A 15,709-nucleotide genomic window follows, 5' to 3' on the forward strand; every position below is an offset into this window, starting at 1 on the left:
TACTATTTTTTAAATGTTTGAGGAGTTAAGTAAAGATGTTAAGTGTTTTTTATATTCCTTGCTTCTCTCCCCTACCAGAAATATTTTATGTAATGTGTCTTTTTACATTGTAAGTAAAGTCTAGCTGAGTATTCATTGCTTTTAGTAGCCAGGAAACCCAGGGAGGATTGAGCTGATTGTTTCCCCATAGCGTTCTCGTGGCAAAAATGGGATGCATACAGAAAATTGTTTACTAGTCTGGAAAAAAGAGAGAGTCTCAGAATATGAACTGCCATATTATCTTGCCTGATAGCATGCAGTGTTGCTGGCTGAATTACTGGGCTAGCCATCTGTGCATGTTGCTTTATAATAGCTCCTGACTTGTGTGTTGAGAGATTGAGAACATATTTCTAGGACATTTTATACAGACATTGCTGATTTTTTTTTGTTTTGTTTTGTTTCTGATTATTAGTAATATATGCTTAATATACGAATATTGGAATGAGTCTAACAACTGTTCTTCCCTTCTGTAGGCAGTTTCTGTGGAGCTTCAGACTCCCAGGAGAGGCTCAAAAAATTGATCGTATGATGGAAGCTTTTGCTTCACGCTATTGCCTTTGTAACCCAGGAGTCTTCCAGTCTACAGGTTAGTCACAGGAAACAATAGGAGTTCTTAAGTGTGTGTGTATATACGTATTTATTTTGGATCATATATGTTCTTCTACATCTGATGCAAGGAGACGATGGCCAGTTTGGAGGTTCAGGATAAAATAATACATGAAATGAGAAATTTCTGAGAACTGAGAAAATGCAAGGTGATAGCAGAGATTTCAGAAAGTTTAAAACATTTTTTTATTCTCTTGTACTGTTTTTCTCATACTGGCTTTTAATTTGAATTGTTACATATTTTTTTCTTCTTAGGCTTACTTCAACAGTTTAAAGAAAGATGAGACTTTGCTTTAGTGTATAGTGTTCAGGATTTTTTGACTACCTGTTTCTTTTTCTTTATCAGTCAGGATGAGTTATATATTCATTTTACAGGTTTCTGCCACAACACACAGAGGGATAAATAATTTTTCAATTCTTATTTCAGATACATGCTATGTGCTGTCATTTGCGATCATTATGTTAAATACCAGTCTGCACAACCACAATGTAAGAGATAAACCAACAGTAGAGAGGTTTATTTCTATGAATCGTGGAATTAATGAAGGTGGAGACCTTCCAGAAGAATTGCTACGGGTAAGTTAGACTGGGTAAGGCAAGGCATTGCTTTGTGTTTTTAATAGGAAACTTAGAAGCATGTATAACAGTTCTCAGGCAGATTTGTTGAGGGAAAGTAAGAACAACATTTTCTAGTGTGCATAACCATTTGAGTAGCTGAAAGAAGCATTTTCTGATATTCACAGCTGCTTCGAGCTAGTTCTTCCTATACTTTCGTTAAGAAGAGGAGATTCCAGAGAAAACACTCTGTATATCTCTCAGTAGTTTGCTGACGGCAAAATTCTTGTGGAATTGGCTTCTTATGAAAAAAAGTAGTATTTCTGGATAAGTCAGAGAAGGCTGGAAAAAATAGTAAAAATCATTGTTTCTTTATTGCCTCTCATTTCTTTCCATCTGTCTTGTGGAGCTTCCTCCTGTCCCTTGAGATTAAAAATACTTATTTCTCTAAGACAGTGTGATGGTCTGAACCGTTTTCTGAAAACCCAGATTCATTTGACAAAATGAGACCTGAAGCTGAAACCTTTGAAATACTGAATGCTGAAGTTAAAGAAAAAATGTCTTTGCTAGGAATGCTTATAAAATCTGTAAAAAAAAAAAAAAAAAAAAAAGGCATTTGTTTATAGATGAAGTGGTTTAAAATCAAACTTGATCAAAGTAGCAAACAACAATTGAGAAGGGATGGTCCAGAATTTTATGGACTGTATTTCCTATGCTTTTTATACAAATAGTCTGAGAAGCAGTAGGATGTCCTGGTTGCATTTTCTGTTAGACATTTATTAATGAGGTCTTTTTCCTCTTTTTTTATTCTTCTAGAATTTATATGAAAGTATTAAGAATGAGCCGTTTAAAATTCCAGAGGATGATGGAAATGATCTAACGCATACATTTTTTAATCCAGATAGAGAAGGTTGGCTGCTGAAATTAGGTTAGTTATAAGGGCAGTTTTGCTGCTATATGTTTGTTTGTTGTTAGCATGTTTCCTGCTTCCGTGTCTTATCTGCTTTCTTGTGAAGGTAATAGGATTAACTTTGTATTTGTATTTAAAAATGTATGAACCAAAATAAGTAACTCCTTTACATCTGAAGGTTGTTACTTCTTATTTTACATATCCAAATTAGCAATCTTGTTTCAAAATTTGGAGTTTTATTTCTGATATATGAGAAATAAAAACTCAGCGACAAAAAGGAAACACCATATGGTATTTACATGCTGTGACTGATAAATAACAACTAAGTCTCCATAAGGTCATTTCAGAAAACTGTGTGATATTTCAACTCAGTTTTCTGTGTACAAAAAAAAAAGGATTTCTCTTCAAATAGTTATTTTTGTGTATGTCTTTATTTTTCCATATTATTTGTGAGTTTCTCTTGGTTTGGTTTTGGCTATGATTTTTTAATGAGTGGTTTAAATGTGCCTTCTTGTTTTCCTTATGGCCTATGACCTATCACCTTTCTGTTCTGTGACTGGCTGTCTCTGCTTATTCTGCATTAGGAGGTACGTATCTGATTGCTTTCCAGTCCCCTCTTCTTCAGTTGCTCATTCTTTTATTTTCTTCCTCCTTCCTCCTGTTTTTTTTTCTTTTCTTTTTTCTTTTTTAAATCAAGTTTATTGTAGCATTTTGCTTTTTCACTCAGTGTCACTAACAGTATCATCAGTGGTACTCTGAAAGACTGGCACGTCAGTGTCTAGCTCACATGCGAGTGTCTTGTGCAGAAGAAGAAAGTGTTTTCATGTAAAGCAAAACAATAAAGATGACTATTCAGCATACTTTTCTCATGCATTGAAGAACGTAACAAGGGAAGAATAATTTCTACTGAGAGAAAACAACGTGTCTTACTCTTGTAATGAAGTTCCAGAGTGATTTTGTTACTTGCATATATTATATTAGATTATTGAAAGATTGATTACATTTGAACTATGCATTTATAAAAGCTGTTCTTTTTTCCTGCTTATTTTCCTTTGTAAATAATATATTTAGCTTACTTAACAGTATCTTAAATGAGCACCAAATTTAAGGTTGTGGAAACCTCTGGTAATTTTGCAGTCTTCTGGCACTGCAAGATGCCCTTGTTTACAGACTCTTTAAAAGTTGATGGGATTCACTTTTTCACTTTGGCTTGGGGAATTTTTTTCCTATATAAGAGAGACTGACATTTTATTTTAACATTTTGTTTTTCAATGAAATAAACCTCTTCTATCTAAAACACCAGTACACACTCCAGCAGAGCCAGTTGTTGGCCACTTCAATCTATAACTGCTTGTTAAAGTAGAAGGAACTTTGCACTTGAAGAATGGTGACTAAAGGATGAAAAGGGCTGTGTGCTGGCGGGTGCACGTGGGGGGAGTATGGTGAAAGTAGAGCCTGGTTAGAGCCATGGGCCCGCTCTACTGATTGCCCCTGGAAATTAGTGGTCATGCTAATGCTGGAAGAAAATAGATGTGAAGACGAAGCATTTGTAATTAATTTGCATGCTCTCCAATGTCTTATTTTGACCTCTGTGTACAGACGCTTTAGAGCTCTTTGTTTTTCTAACGCAAAAAAGCAAAGCTCTTGCTTTTTGACGTGTGTTGGCTCAGCTGGCACAATTTCAAAGATGACTTTGCAGCTTCTCTCCATTTTGTAGCATGAGACGATAGCTATCTCAACAGAAAGGCTTTCAAGATGATGTAGATAAAATTTGCTTTCTGGAGAAGAGCTTGGGTGTAAGCCCATGCTGTGCATATTTCTCTTTCTGCTGCCAGTGCGCTTTCGTATACTTATACACATACTGAGAGTGCAAGCAAGAGTGCGAGTGTGTGTAGAGCAGCGACAACACCCCTTGTGGAAGAAACCATCAATAAAAGACATATGAGAGATCTAATGAAAAATAGAGCAACAGAGAAATTGAAGAAAAAAGGTGACTGAAAGTCAGTGAGAGCTGCCAGGTACTTCTGCACAACCCATCTCTGGCTCTGGTGCAAGGTCAATAAAACCAACTTTTCATTACGTACGATGTAGATGAGAGACAGTGCACAGAAAACCCAATAGTAAAAGAGTGTGTGAAACGGAAGGGTGTTGCATGTAACATGAGGGTTATGTCGCATGAGGGTTATTTGAATAAAGAAATGAAACATGTCCAGAAGCCTCCGCTGAATCAGCGTGTAAATGCGTGAAGCTGCGCTTCTGTGAAAGACTGTGATTTTTTTCAGCAGACACCAACTGGTACAGACGTACATTTTGCTAGTTTAGATGCAGTGACCAGAAATAAACCTTCTTCTCTTCTCTTCTCTTCTCTTCTCTTCTCTTCTCTTCTCTTCTCTTCTCTTCTCTTCTCTTCTCTTCTCTTCTCTTCTCTTCTCTTCTCTTCTCTTCTCTTCTCTTCTCTTCTCTTCTCTTCTCTTCTCTTCTTTTTTTTTCTCTTCTTTTCTTTTTTCTTCTCTTCTTTTCTCTTCTCTTCTCTTCTCTTCCTTTTTCCTTTTTCCTTTTTCCTTTTTCCTTTTTCCTTTTCTTTCTTTCCTCTACCTTGAGTTTCCTATTTGCTGGGAGGCTTAAACTGTCTGTTTGAGAGTACTGTCTCAACCCACATTTTTTGCATTTTTACAGTCCCTTTCTATTGGGAAACACTTCTTTGTGAAATGGGTACGGTTTCCTTCAGTTCTGGAAGATGCTGATATTAAAAGTTTCAGTATTGTTGAAACGCTAAGGAGACTTTATTCCTGAGTTTAAGTGCTCAGTTGTGATAATACTTAAAAGCTGAAATAGAAAGTTTTATATAAAACTATAAATAAGACTAAGACAACTCCCAAACCCTCCGTATATCAAGACAGTATTCTGTATTTGGTTTTTCTTATAGTCAGCTCTTCCCATTTATCTACTTGGGCCCCTCTTTTTAGTGTTCCAGCTCACCGTATTTATTATCCTCTGGGCAGGAGATGGATATCGTGAAACTTTCACGCATGGTAAAATTAATCTGTCCTAAAGACCACCCTAGCTCTCTAGCCTGGCACTGGGTTTTAGAAAGCTGGGAGGGTGCAAAATGCTTTTGGAGAGTTTGCTGCTCTGAATTGTTCAGAGGTGACTTTGTGTAAGTCCAAGTGCCAAACCTGGCTGCCGGACAGCAATTCTGGTTTTATCTATCTAGACTCAGCTGGTGCCTTTATATAGACATCGTTATCTTGGTAAACCTAAATTAACATTCAGTTCTACATTGTTTGAAGCATGGTGTAATGAAAATGAATGCTACAAGTGAAAAATGGAAAGCTGCTGAGTGCTAATGAATCCTCACTTAGAGCAGCTTGAGACATTATGAGCTTTTAGATTTTTCTGCGTCATAATGATTAGCGGTGTTGGTACCGTGAAATTTTCTGCCATCCACTTTTGAAGTATTTTGAAATGGTTGTCTCTGCTCTCTGTCCTAATGCCCAAGTTACAATCGTTTCGCACAGGGAGGCGTTTCCTTGCCTAAACAGCTTCTCTTGGCAAATAGCTTGGTTTCTTCTAGTTTGAGGGAAACTGTGATATTATTCCACCAAACTGGAGAGGAAATGATTCAAGCCAGACACATGATCGTATTAATTTTTTCTGCCAGTCAGGCAGTTACTGAGAGCTTGGAGATTGTCCAAAAGCTTCGCATCTGGGCCCGTCCCGCCAGCGGCGCTTATTCCAGCGCATCTGTGCTTGGGAGGATGTCGTTCCTCTTCCCTCAGCCGGGGCGAGAGAACAGCGGTGGCTGCTCAGGAAACTGGTGCCTTCCCAGACCTGCCGGGCTCTCCTGGTAACTGGTGCTCTTCCCGGTTGAGGCAGTTAATGTTGCGGTCAAGGGAAACTTCTTTTTCAAAGAAACCCAAACTTTGATCCAGTCATCTGTATGACTGTACAGTTTCCGAGTCCGTTCTGCCTAGTGGTATCTAAGTGAACCGAGAAGAAAAAAACATTCTTGATGTGTGCATCTCTTTCCCCTCTGAAACTTGATATAAATGTACTGAAGATTTGGGTCGAATTTTCGAACTTTAGATACATTGTTGCCTTTAGTCTTAAGGCCTTTTTTAATTTCGAAATTGGTGTTTCCTAAGTCATTGCCAGTTGTTTTTCCCTTTAGTGTAGGTGTTTTCTTTTACCTTGTGCTCTAGTTTATACTTTGCCCAGAGTTGAAAAAAAAATAATCCTATGTTGGGTCACACAGGTGAAGAGGGTTTCTTTTCCTCTTTCTGTACGTTTTGCCTTGTTGTGGCCTCTTCTTGTCGTTTCCTTAGTTTTCCACCTACATGATACCGTGCTTCTTTATTTTGTTGTTTGAGATGTCTTTGCATTTTAGTTAATCAGATCTTTGAGAAGTACTTAGATCTCTCTGTGTCTGTAAATGTTTATGGATTCATACTCTGATTTTCGTGATCCTCTTCTGCTAACTTAATTCCTTCAAGTTTTCATCTTTAAAAGGCTGGGAGCTGGAATAAGATATGAAGTATGTTACTAAAACCCTTTGTTGTTTTGTGAGCCTACAGCAATCTCGGCCGAGGAAAAGACTGTTTTGTTATCACGAGTTCTTACCCATTAACCTTGCATGCAGCGTTTACGGGCCACAAAGCCTTATCAGCCAGCTTCTTGGGTTTTAGCCCATTGTAAAGGCATATTAAATGCATGTTATATGGTGACACCTGCAAACTTCACGAGTACAGATTAGATTGCTTTTCAAGCTTTATTAGAGTTTCTGTGCTGTTGACAGCTGCAACTAGGTAATGGGGTGGGGAGACGGAGACTTATATGTGAGAATAGTTCCTGCCAAAAAATCCTGCCTTGCTGCTTTTTTTTCTGGAAGAGTAACTCATAGCTTGGTGGAGCAGGGACTTGGGGTCTGTTTTCGCCGCTCACATGAATGCTGTAACCCGGTGAGCTACTGGCTGTTTTAGGGAGAAGGGAGCAGCAAGAGGGATGTCATTGGAGATGTTTAATCTTCTTTCTGGCCTCAACATCAATAGTGTCCTGGAGCTGGGAAATGTTTTGTGACAAAAGCTTCATCAAAACTGATTACAGAAGGTTTCAGGCTTGAGAAATCTGGCCTTTCCAAAGAGAGGGGATGTTGTCAGGAAAAATTTCAGCAAACTCAACTGTCATTTACTATTTGGCACTTCGTATTGTTCTAGGAGGTGTGTGTTGTAGGTCCGTTGTTTCTGCCTTAAGTGATAAGCAGGCCTTTAAATATATGGTTATTACATGATTATTTTTTTATTGTATTTTGACATGGTATCACAGTTTATGAGAAACACCTTTCTTTAATTTAAGCTGCCTCTGTGATGGTAATCTCTTTGCCTGTTTGTTTCATCCTCTCTCCTGCTGAGCTGTTGTTCTACTAGAACTGGGCAAGCCATGACATTTGACGCTAGCTGATGTTACCTGTTAGCCCGAAAAATGTGGTGATGTTTCTGTGCCATAAAAACGTTAAATGGTGTCAGCCTGTTAACCTTAGAGAGCAGATTGTGACTTAAAATCACGCAATGAACATTGGGTTGTGTGAAAAAATGTCACGTTATGGCAATAGCAAGGACTGCCCTGGCAGTTGTCTTGACTCAGCTGCTGCTTATTCATTGATCTGGAAGTGAGTCAAGCTCAAGTTCGTCAGCTTGCCATTCCCAGCCCAAATACTTCCTGATGAACCTTGAACCAGCTCTCAGTCAAGGTGATGGGAATTTTTCTAGTGACTTACGTGCCGGTTTGAATGTTTCTGCAATGCTTTATTTAAGGATCTGTCACAGTGGTTGTACTAAAATGCCACCAGTTCTTCCCTCACTGTCTCCAGTTCACTCAACCATTCATTCTGTCACGGCTTCTGCATCTTGCACTATTTTGCCTTCTCTTATTTCACCGCACCTGCTTGCAGATTAAATTTTTCTTGAGATGTGTGTGCGTGTAGTGGAAACATAAAGTTTATTGAGTACATTGAACGTTGCAGTGTGTTAGCACTGAGTTACCGTGTAGGTCATGAAACCAAGCAAAAGGAAGATAACGACATGCAACGTACTCGGTCTGCAATGCAAACGCGTAGTAGGCTGGTATCAAGAGATTTCATGATATTCCTAGAATTGTTCTTTAATTTAATATGATTTGGATTTCTGTACTAAACAAAAACCCAGCTATCTCAAGTAGAACAAAAAGATTAAAAAATGATGCTCCTGTCTTAGATTTAGTTATATGACTTGGATTAAATTGGGGTTCTTATGTATATTAATGGTACTCTTTTATGCACAGGTGTTCAATAGCAAGATCTACTATTTTGAGATGTTGGGTCAATGAGACTAAATCACTGCTGAATGGATGATGCACAGGTGGTGACATAATCCTGAAGTCAGATAACTATGGTGGAACTAAGCCTGTATATTAGTAATACATGACTGCTTTATCTACAATTGTCTTTCTTGGAAATGAGTTTTAAAAATAATGTAATTGTGCAATGCTAGGCGTGTTCTGAAGTAGCTGGCGGCAGAAAACCAGCTGAAAGGGCCGAGACAGTGTGTGTTCCTAAAAGGAACTGTTCCCTACAGTGTGACATTAGCAGGTGTAAGGAAGAGGAGCTGTGTGGTTGCTGTTGTCTAACCTGTTAATGCAGGAAAAATTGGCATTTTTGGAGCAGTTGCTATTTCTTCTGTCAGGTGTACTCAATGATATATTAACCTATAAAGAGAACTTGTTTTTAAAATACTAAATGTTGAAAAGTGACTAAAAATGGTACATTTTAACATAGGATTTGCTCCTTATTGATGACACATCATATTTATTCTGCTAATAATGTTTACAAGCATCTTATGCACTTGATGTTAAATCTGGAAGTAGAGATAGGATCTTAATCACATGTATGCTCACGAGTGGAGTGAAAGGAAGGTGATAAAATGCCCTTCATTTTATTGATGGGACCCTTTCCTTGTACAAGACAGTCTGTGGAGTGGGTTGGTCCTGTTGCTGGAACCCAGTTGTGGGTTTTGCTGGTGACTGGCCTCCCTTTGCCGTAGCAGCACCGACTGCATTTCTGAGGGCTGTATAGTGTTAATATTTTTGATGCAGTAAACAACTGTGATGGCATGGACAAAGGGAGCAGGTCTGACTGCTAAACCATTGCATTCATTCTCCGTGAGAGAGGAGACATTTACAGCTTCAGAGCATACAGTTTTGTGGCTGGTCAGCAACACCATAGTTAATGCTGTCTCAGGAGTTTGATCTTAGTACAAGAGTTACAGTAACGTGTTCCTTTAACCTCAGCTCATCTGTGCCTGATCCATTTACGACTAAGTAATTAAGCCATATTTTGAAAAAGAAGCAAAACTAAATGACTTCCTTATCCATTGTTGAAGCCTTGACAGCAACACAAGTTTAATTCAGCCATATCTTTTGATTGTAGGGGGAAGAGTAAAAACATGGAAACGGAGGTGGTTTATTCTGACTGATAATTGCCTGTATTACTTTGAATACACAACAGTGAGTATATATTACAATGAACTTCGTTTGTGATCAAGGTATTTACGTGGCTAATAATGTGATATTTTCCTAATATTTCAGGACAAAGAACCTAGAGGAATTATTCCATTAGAAAATCTTAGTATAAGAGAAGTTGAAGACCCTAGAAAACCAGTAAGATACTTTCATAATTTTTTTTAAATGAAGTAAACCATATAGAACTTAGATGTAGTGTTAACTGAAGATGTGTGTCAGTTTTGTTTTGTTTTTTAAATTTATTTCTTCATTTCTACCCTCCAGAACTGCTTTGAGCTCTATAACCCCAGTCATAAAGGTCAAGTGATTAAAGCATGTAAGACAGAAGCTGATGGTAGAGTGGTGGAAGGCAACCATGTAGTGTATAGAATATCTGCTCCCACCCCAGAAGAAAAAGAAGAGTGGATTAAATCTATCAAGTGAGTTTAAAGTCTTAAATGTCTTTCAGAAATGAAGTGTAAGCTCTTTTTGGAGTAAGATATTAAGAGAATTTGTATTCTAACTTGTTTGAAGAATTCTGATGTGGCAACGTCCTCTAGGATTAATGACAAGCTACGTGGGGCTGACGGATCAAGATACAAGTCTCCTGTTACTGTCTGGTCCTAAGGAAATAGGGCTAGTAATTCAAATGAGGAAAATGTGGATTTTTTTGGTTTTTTTAAGCAAATGTAAAGCCTTGTGTGAATCGTCTTTAACCCTAATTTTATTAGATTCTTACTTCACCTGACAATTGGGTGAAGCGACATCTATCTTAAGCATGTTCATAGTGCAGCTTTAAAGTTTAGTGACATCTATCTTAAGCATGCTCACAGTGCAGCTTTAAACTTTCACAGCTTGACTTTATCTTGTAAGGTTTATAAAGCAGACCCACACTTAAAGAAATAAATAATGGTCAAGATGAAGGTATGAACTCTTAACAAATCACAGCTGAATAACATCTTTTTCTAAAGAAATATTGGTGATGCTTAGAAGTGAACCATCTATTATCTTATTAAGACCATGGAGTCATCCACAGGGAAGAGAACAAGATAGTTTTAGTTTTCAAAAACAGATATTTGTTAACCAAACTGATGATTCCTTTTTTGTCTTCTAGAGCAAGTATCAGCAGGGATCCCTTTTATGATATGCTGGCAACAAGGAAACGAAGAATTGCAAATAAGAAATAGAACATGATCAGCAACTCATATACCTGCATCAACCTATAAATGAGCATACACTTGAGTGATAATGTAAAAATTGGACAAACTGAATGACAATAACTGTAAATTTTATATGTATACACTTTACTATGACATAAAAACTTGGCAAGACCTTTCAGGGTAAATAGTTATTGGCATATAATTTGAAGTAAGCCTCAAATCCCAGAGGATGATTATATTGAAACTTAATTCAACTGAAAACATGGAAGCCTCGTTTTCACTTATATTAGTTACAACTCCAGTTTACTTGGGTTGGGAGGGAAGGAATTCGAGGCTAATAGTGAAATGCCCTATACCTATGCCCTATACCTATATTTGAGCACATTTCCCATAAAAGGGGGAGTGATCATAAGACTTTCATCTCTCACTGAAACGCAGCACCAAAGGTGGAGTACAGCACGATCTAGCACTTCATTCTTCTGTAAGCAGAAAACCCACAATCTCAACACCAGTTGTCCAGCCTTGTGTGTTCCGCAGTAAATGAACAGCTGAGTGAAGCTTTCATTCAGGATTCGCTCCCCTACCTTTATGGAAACAGCTTTTCTTCTTCTTCAGAAAGGCAACTCAGCGGTAGACTGGCAGCTACGTAGTTTACTAGTGCCAGAGGGTTTAGTTGATATGCACTGAAATACATGCAGGTTCCAACAGCAAAGGTTTGAGTCTGTAGACATGACACTAAGTACAGACGTGGTTTGATATTTGCCAGTGGGCTAAAACTCATTCCTGTCTGCTCATACACTCACAATAAGCAGTAAGATTTAATGACCAGTTTAATCTGCTTTTTATATAGTAACATCCTTCTTATGTTTCAGGTATGTTGTAGTTGAATTAACACTAAGTTAACTACTAAAGGAGTAAGATGGCAGGGCTTACATGAGTTTAGGCTTTGCATGTGGAAACACCCCCCAAGTAATTTCACATGCGTCTAATGTTTTTAAAGGGAAAGAACAGGAAGGTGAAATCTTTCTGTAAGATACAGCCCTAGACAGTTAAGCAAGCAGGATTCATTCCTTTGCTCGGTAACAACTTCGGACATACAGAAAGTTCAGTATTTTTATTGCATTCTTAAAGGCGATTTTTCAGATCTGTGCTTCAGCAGTTGAAATTGAAAAAATGAATAGACATCCTTATTTTTACTTAAAAAATAAAATCTTAACACATCAATTACCTAGTGCAGCTAAACTCCCACACAAGCATGACTTTTTTTATTATTATTGTTAATTTGTGGAGGATCTTTCTGTGGTCCTACTGATAGTCTTTCGGAAACATGTAAACTGTTATGGCAGATTTTACTACACCACTTTTCTATTGATAGCGCACATACTATTCTTAAGGTAAAGCCCCTAATTCCACAGTGGGGGAAAAAGTGGTTTTTTCGGCCCTACCGCTTCTGTTAGCACTCAGTTTTTCACAAACTTGTTGAACCTGAGCCGTGCCTGCTGTGCCAGTGAATGCTTTGGAGACCCGATACTTTGTCAGAGCAGTTTTGCTTGTTGGAGTTACAGCAGCAGCCCTGGATGCGTAATGGGGAAATGTGCTGCACTGGTAAAACCACAGACTTGGAAAGTTGATCTGTTTCAAATCTCCTTGTAACCGTAAGGGAGAGTCTGCTTCATTGTTCCCGTCTTACTAATTTGCCTTCTTTTGCATGGGGTGTCAGCCTGTGAATGTTTTGCTTTATTGCATGTTTGCATAAAAGGCCGAGAGGAAGAGAACAAAGCAAACTTTTCTCCACCTTAGATTTTCCCCGGAGCCTGTGGAATTGCAGTCTACTTGGATGGATGTTCACCTCCCAGTACTTTAAAGGGAGTAAAACTCAACCAAAGGAGGTAGAATCCTTGAATAGCTGTCAGTGCGGGGACATCTTTGCTTAATGGATCACATTTAAACCCTTCACAGAAACGAATTAAGTTGTATATGTCCTGTGTCTGCAAAGCAGGATGATGATGGAGCTGCTAACATCGCTTGTTTTGAGTCTTCTGTTCCGCAACTTCAAGTTTTGTTTTCAAGCAGTGCATACATCAGTTTTAGCTTTGGACGGGTAGATTTGTAATGCAAATAGTGCTAAGCCAGAATCAGTGGTACTAAGGAGTGTAAAGGTGAGACGCAGCAAATAAAGTATTTCTGGAGAGATGTGAGATTACAGAAGCATTAATAAGCCATGAAGCACTTTCGTATCAATTCTTATCTTCTGAAATATCACCTTCAAGAAAATCTATTTATTTAACCAGGTGAGGATGTCTGCCTATAAGCATGAAGGAAATGCCTTGAGAGTTCACTTACTGTATTTAGTTTGAAGTTCTTATATCCAGCAGAAATAATTATTTAGCGTAACACATACCTGAGGATATCGTAGCGGGAAATATATTATTTTGTAGCATTAAAATGCGACATCTTAAACAGCTATTTGTGGTGCTCAATATATCTATTTCATTTACCAAAGCTAATGGAATAGCATTCTTGTGTGTGATAATATTTGATTTCAAATGTTCTTTGTAACAGTATTAACAGGGAGTGAAACTGGCCCAAAATTTCCACTGGCCACGAGGCCAGTAAAACAGAGTGGCTTGTGAAAATTTTGGCCAAATCAGGTACTATCCATGAGGGTGAAGCAAAATCTCTCAACCTTTCCCTTTCTTATTGAGCTTCAAGTCCAGGGGTAGCTACTAAGACGAGCTGCTCGGTGGCCTAAAGCAGTATCTGTTACGGTTTGGCCATGCTGAGGAAGAGTCCTCTGGGAACACCGGACTTCTCCCTTCCTGTTGCACTGGGACCTGCACGATTCTTCACCTCTTTGCTTTTAACGTTGCCCTCCGCCAACTGCGGGGGCCAGCAGGAGCCACTGCTGCTTCTGCCGCGTGCGTGGCTTCGCTCAGCCTCTAAACCGTTCGGCCACTAACATCGGCCACGTTGCCAGTGCAATCTAGGGAGAGAACTGTACATAATACTTAAGCTCAGCTGGACTGACTTAAATTTTACAATGTTCTGACAAAATAAGCTCTACGTCACTTAACATTTTGAACTGTTTTAAACTGGTACAAAACTGAACCTTTGTAAACTGAGCAGCATTTATAATGCTTCATATATAAAACCAATGCATATTTTAAAGATTTATTACATATCTACGTAGATACGCTTGCTGGAAAAGCTAGGTCTGTTGTAGACCAAATGCTACAAACTAAAGACTTGTGACTTACCAGTTTCATTTCTATATTTTCTTGGAAAATGTTTCTAGCTAGAGTTTAAATATAAAATGTAAATACTGTACAGATGTGTTGATATAAGTATTACTTGGTGTACACAAGTGATTTGCATGACAAATACTCCATATCAGTCATTGTTAAAAATGTGATGTCCTATGTAAATCCACTGCAATATTGTTTTCATTTATCATTAAGACTTGTTGCTTAAATCTGGAGAGTTTCTCAGAAATAAAGTGTGAAACTATACTAGTGTATAGCTCCTCATTTACCAAGAATACCTGGGAGGCAATTGCTGGTTTTTAGATTTTTTTTTAGAAATTAAGGTTCAGTTTTACAGCACGTGATTGTAACTGCTCTTATAAGTAACAGGCCTCTTTCCCTAGCTTTAGGCATGCTAACTTAAATCATCAGGTTTAAATTTTCAGAGAGAAAAACCTTCAACTGCAAAATAGATGGTTTCAGTAAAGTATGCTCCAACTGTGAGTGTTACTCCATTAAGCGCTGGTTTCCCTCGAGAGCCACCCTAATCTGAGGAGCCGTTTTGTCGGTTCCCTTCCATGAGTTTCGGTCAAATGTAAGCGGGGATCTCTGCTCCTCGAGTCGATTAATTAGACCTCCCCCAATTAGAAACGGCTAACGCTGCTGCAGTTGCCCAGTCTGCTTCTCCGTAGCTCTGATCTGAAGCTGTCAGGAATGGCCTCCCTCCACGGACCGCTCAGCTAGTTCAGGCAGTTGTGGCTTCTGGAGCTCTTCATGGAGGTACAGCAGTCAACGTTTAAACTCCTTTTCTACATTTATGCTGGAGTTATTCATCAGACAAAAGACAAGACACCAAATCTTGGAGCCAAAGGACAAAAGAGGAAAAAAAAGCCAGATACAGGAAAGGTATGTGGTTTCTTTGTCATGTTACTTTATGTAACTTCACAAACTGTTGCCATAGGAACATTATGCAGGGTACACTTATGGTTTGGCTTTATGGTGTTCTCCATGTACCAAAATATTACTTTAAGTACTTAGTAAAACATTAACCTTGCTCCTTTTTTTTTTTTTAGTGTCGCACACAATAAAAAGCTACTGCTGAGCTTCCAACCTGTTGCCTGGTTTTAGAAGCTTTTAACTTCAAAGGAGAAAGCCTTCTGCATTCTTGTCTAGGCAGCTGAAGTCCCAAGTTACTTATCTTCTCTGGGTCACACCGACAGCATCTTCTCACCTACCACTGAAAGGAAGATCTGATTTCTTGAGTATCAAACACACTCTGAAAGCTGTCAATTCACATGACATATTGCATGTTAAATAACTCAAGTAAAACTCAAGTAAAAATCCATTTTAACTTTTGCTGTATTTATATACTATATAAATTTTACATGCTATATATTTACAGTGGGGCAAGTGCTTTTTATCTTTAAAAAAACAAAGATCAAACTTTAGACATCTCTGAACAACACAGCTTGTATAAACCAGACAGATTATTCAGATGAACTGTATTTAATACAGGTTCCCCACTCATCTCCTGATGCAGGACCAGTGAATAATAAGTGCATCACAGTTTGATAGCATTTAATAATAAAAATAAAAATCACAGTATGAATTTGTCTGTAACTAGACACTTTAGAGAGACAAAACAGACAACTGAGACTTAAGACAAG

The 15,709-nt window shown here is 38.2% G+C and overlaps 1 protein-coding gene across 2 annotated transcripts in view; it reads left to right on the forward strand.

Moving 5' to 3' along the window:
* CYTH3 (cytohesin 3) overlaps positions 1 to 14,309 on the forward strand; it is a 52,053-nt gene extending 37,744 nt beyond the window's left edge. Inside the window, exons 7-13 of one of the 2 annotated variants that reach the window (XM_087730870.1) lie at positions 513 to 625; positions 1,073 to 1,221; positions 2,017 to 2,128; positions 9,570 to 9,646; positions 9,728 to 9,799; positions 9,926 to 10,080; positions 10,755 to 14,309. In XM_087730870.1, coding sequence (XP_087586996.1) covers positions 513 to 625; positions 1,073 to 1,221; positions 2,017 to 2,128; positions 9,570 to 9,646; positions 9,728 to 9,799; positions 9,926 to 10,080; positions 10,755 to 10,827 — 751 coding nt within the window. In that variant the 3' untranslated portion in view covers positions 10,828 to 14,309. Of the gene's footprint in view, positions 1 to 512; positions 626 to 1,072; positions 1,222 to 2,016; positions 2,130 to 9,567; positions 9,647 to 9,727; positions 9,800 to 9,925; positions 10,081 to 10,754 lie in introns of both variants that reach the window. The other variant, XM_087730872.1, reaches the window with a different exon arrangement.
* The last annotated feature ends 1,400 nt before the right edge of the window (positions 14,310 to 15,709 follow it).

This window comes from Nipponia nippon, unplaced genomic scaffold (genome assembly GCF_047370975.1).
Source record: "Nipponia nippon isolate SJK-2023a ecotype South Korea unplaced genomic scaffold, ASM4737097v1 scaffold_5, whole genome shotgun sequence".
In the NCBI taxonomy this organism is placed as follows: domain Eukaryota; kingdom Metazoa; phylum Chordata; class Aves; order Pelecaniformes; family Threskiornithidae; genus Nipponia; species Nipponia nippon.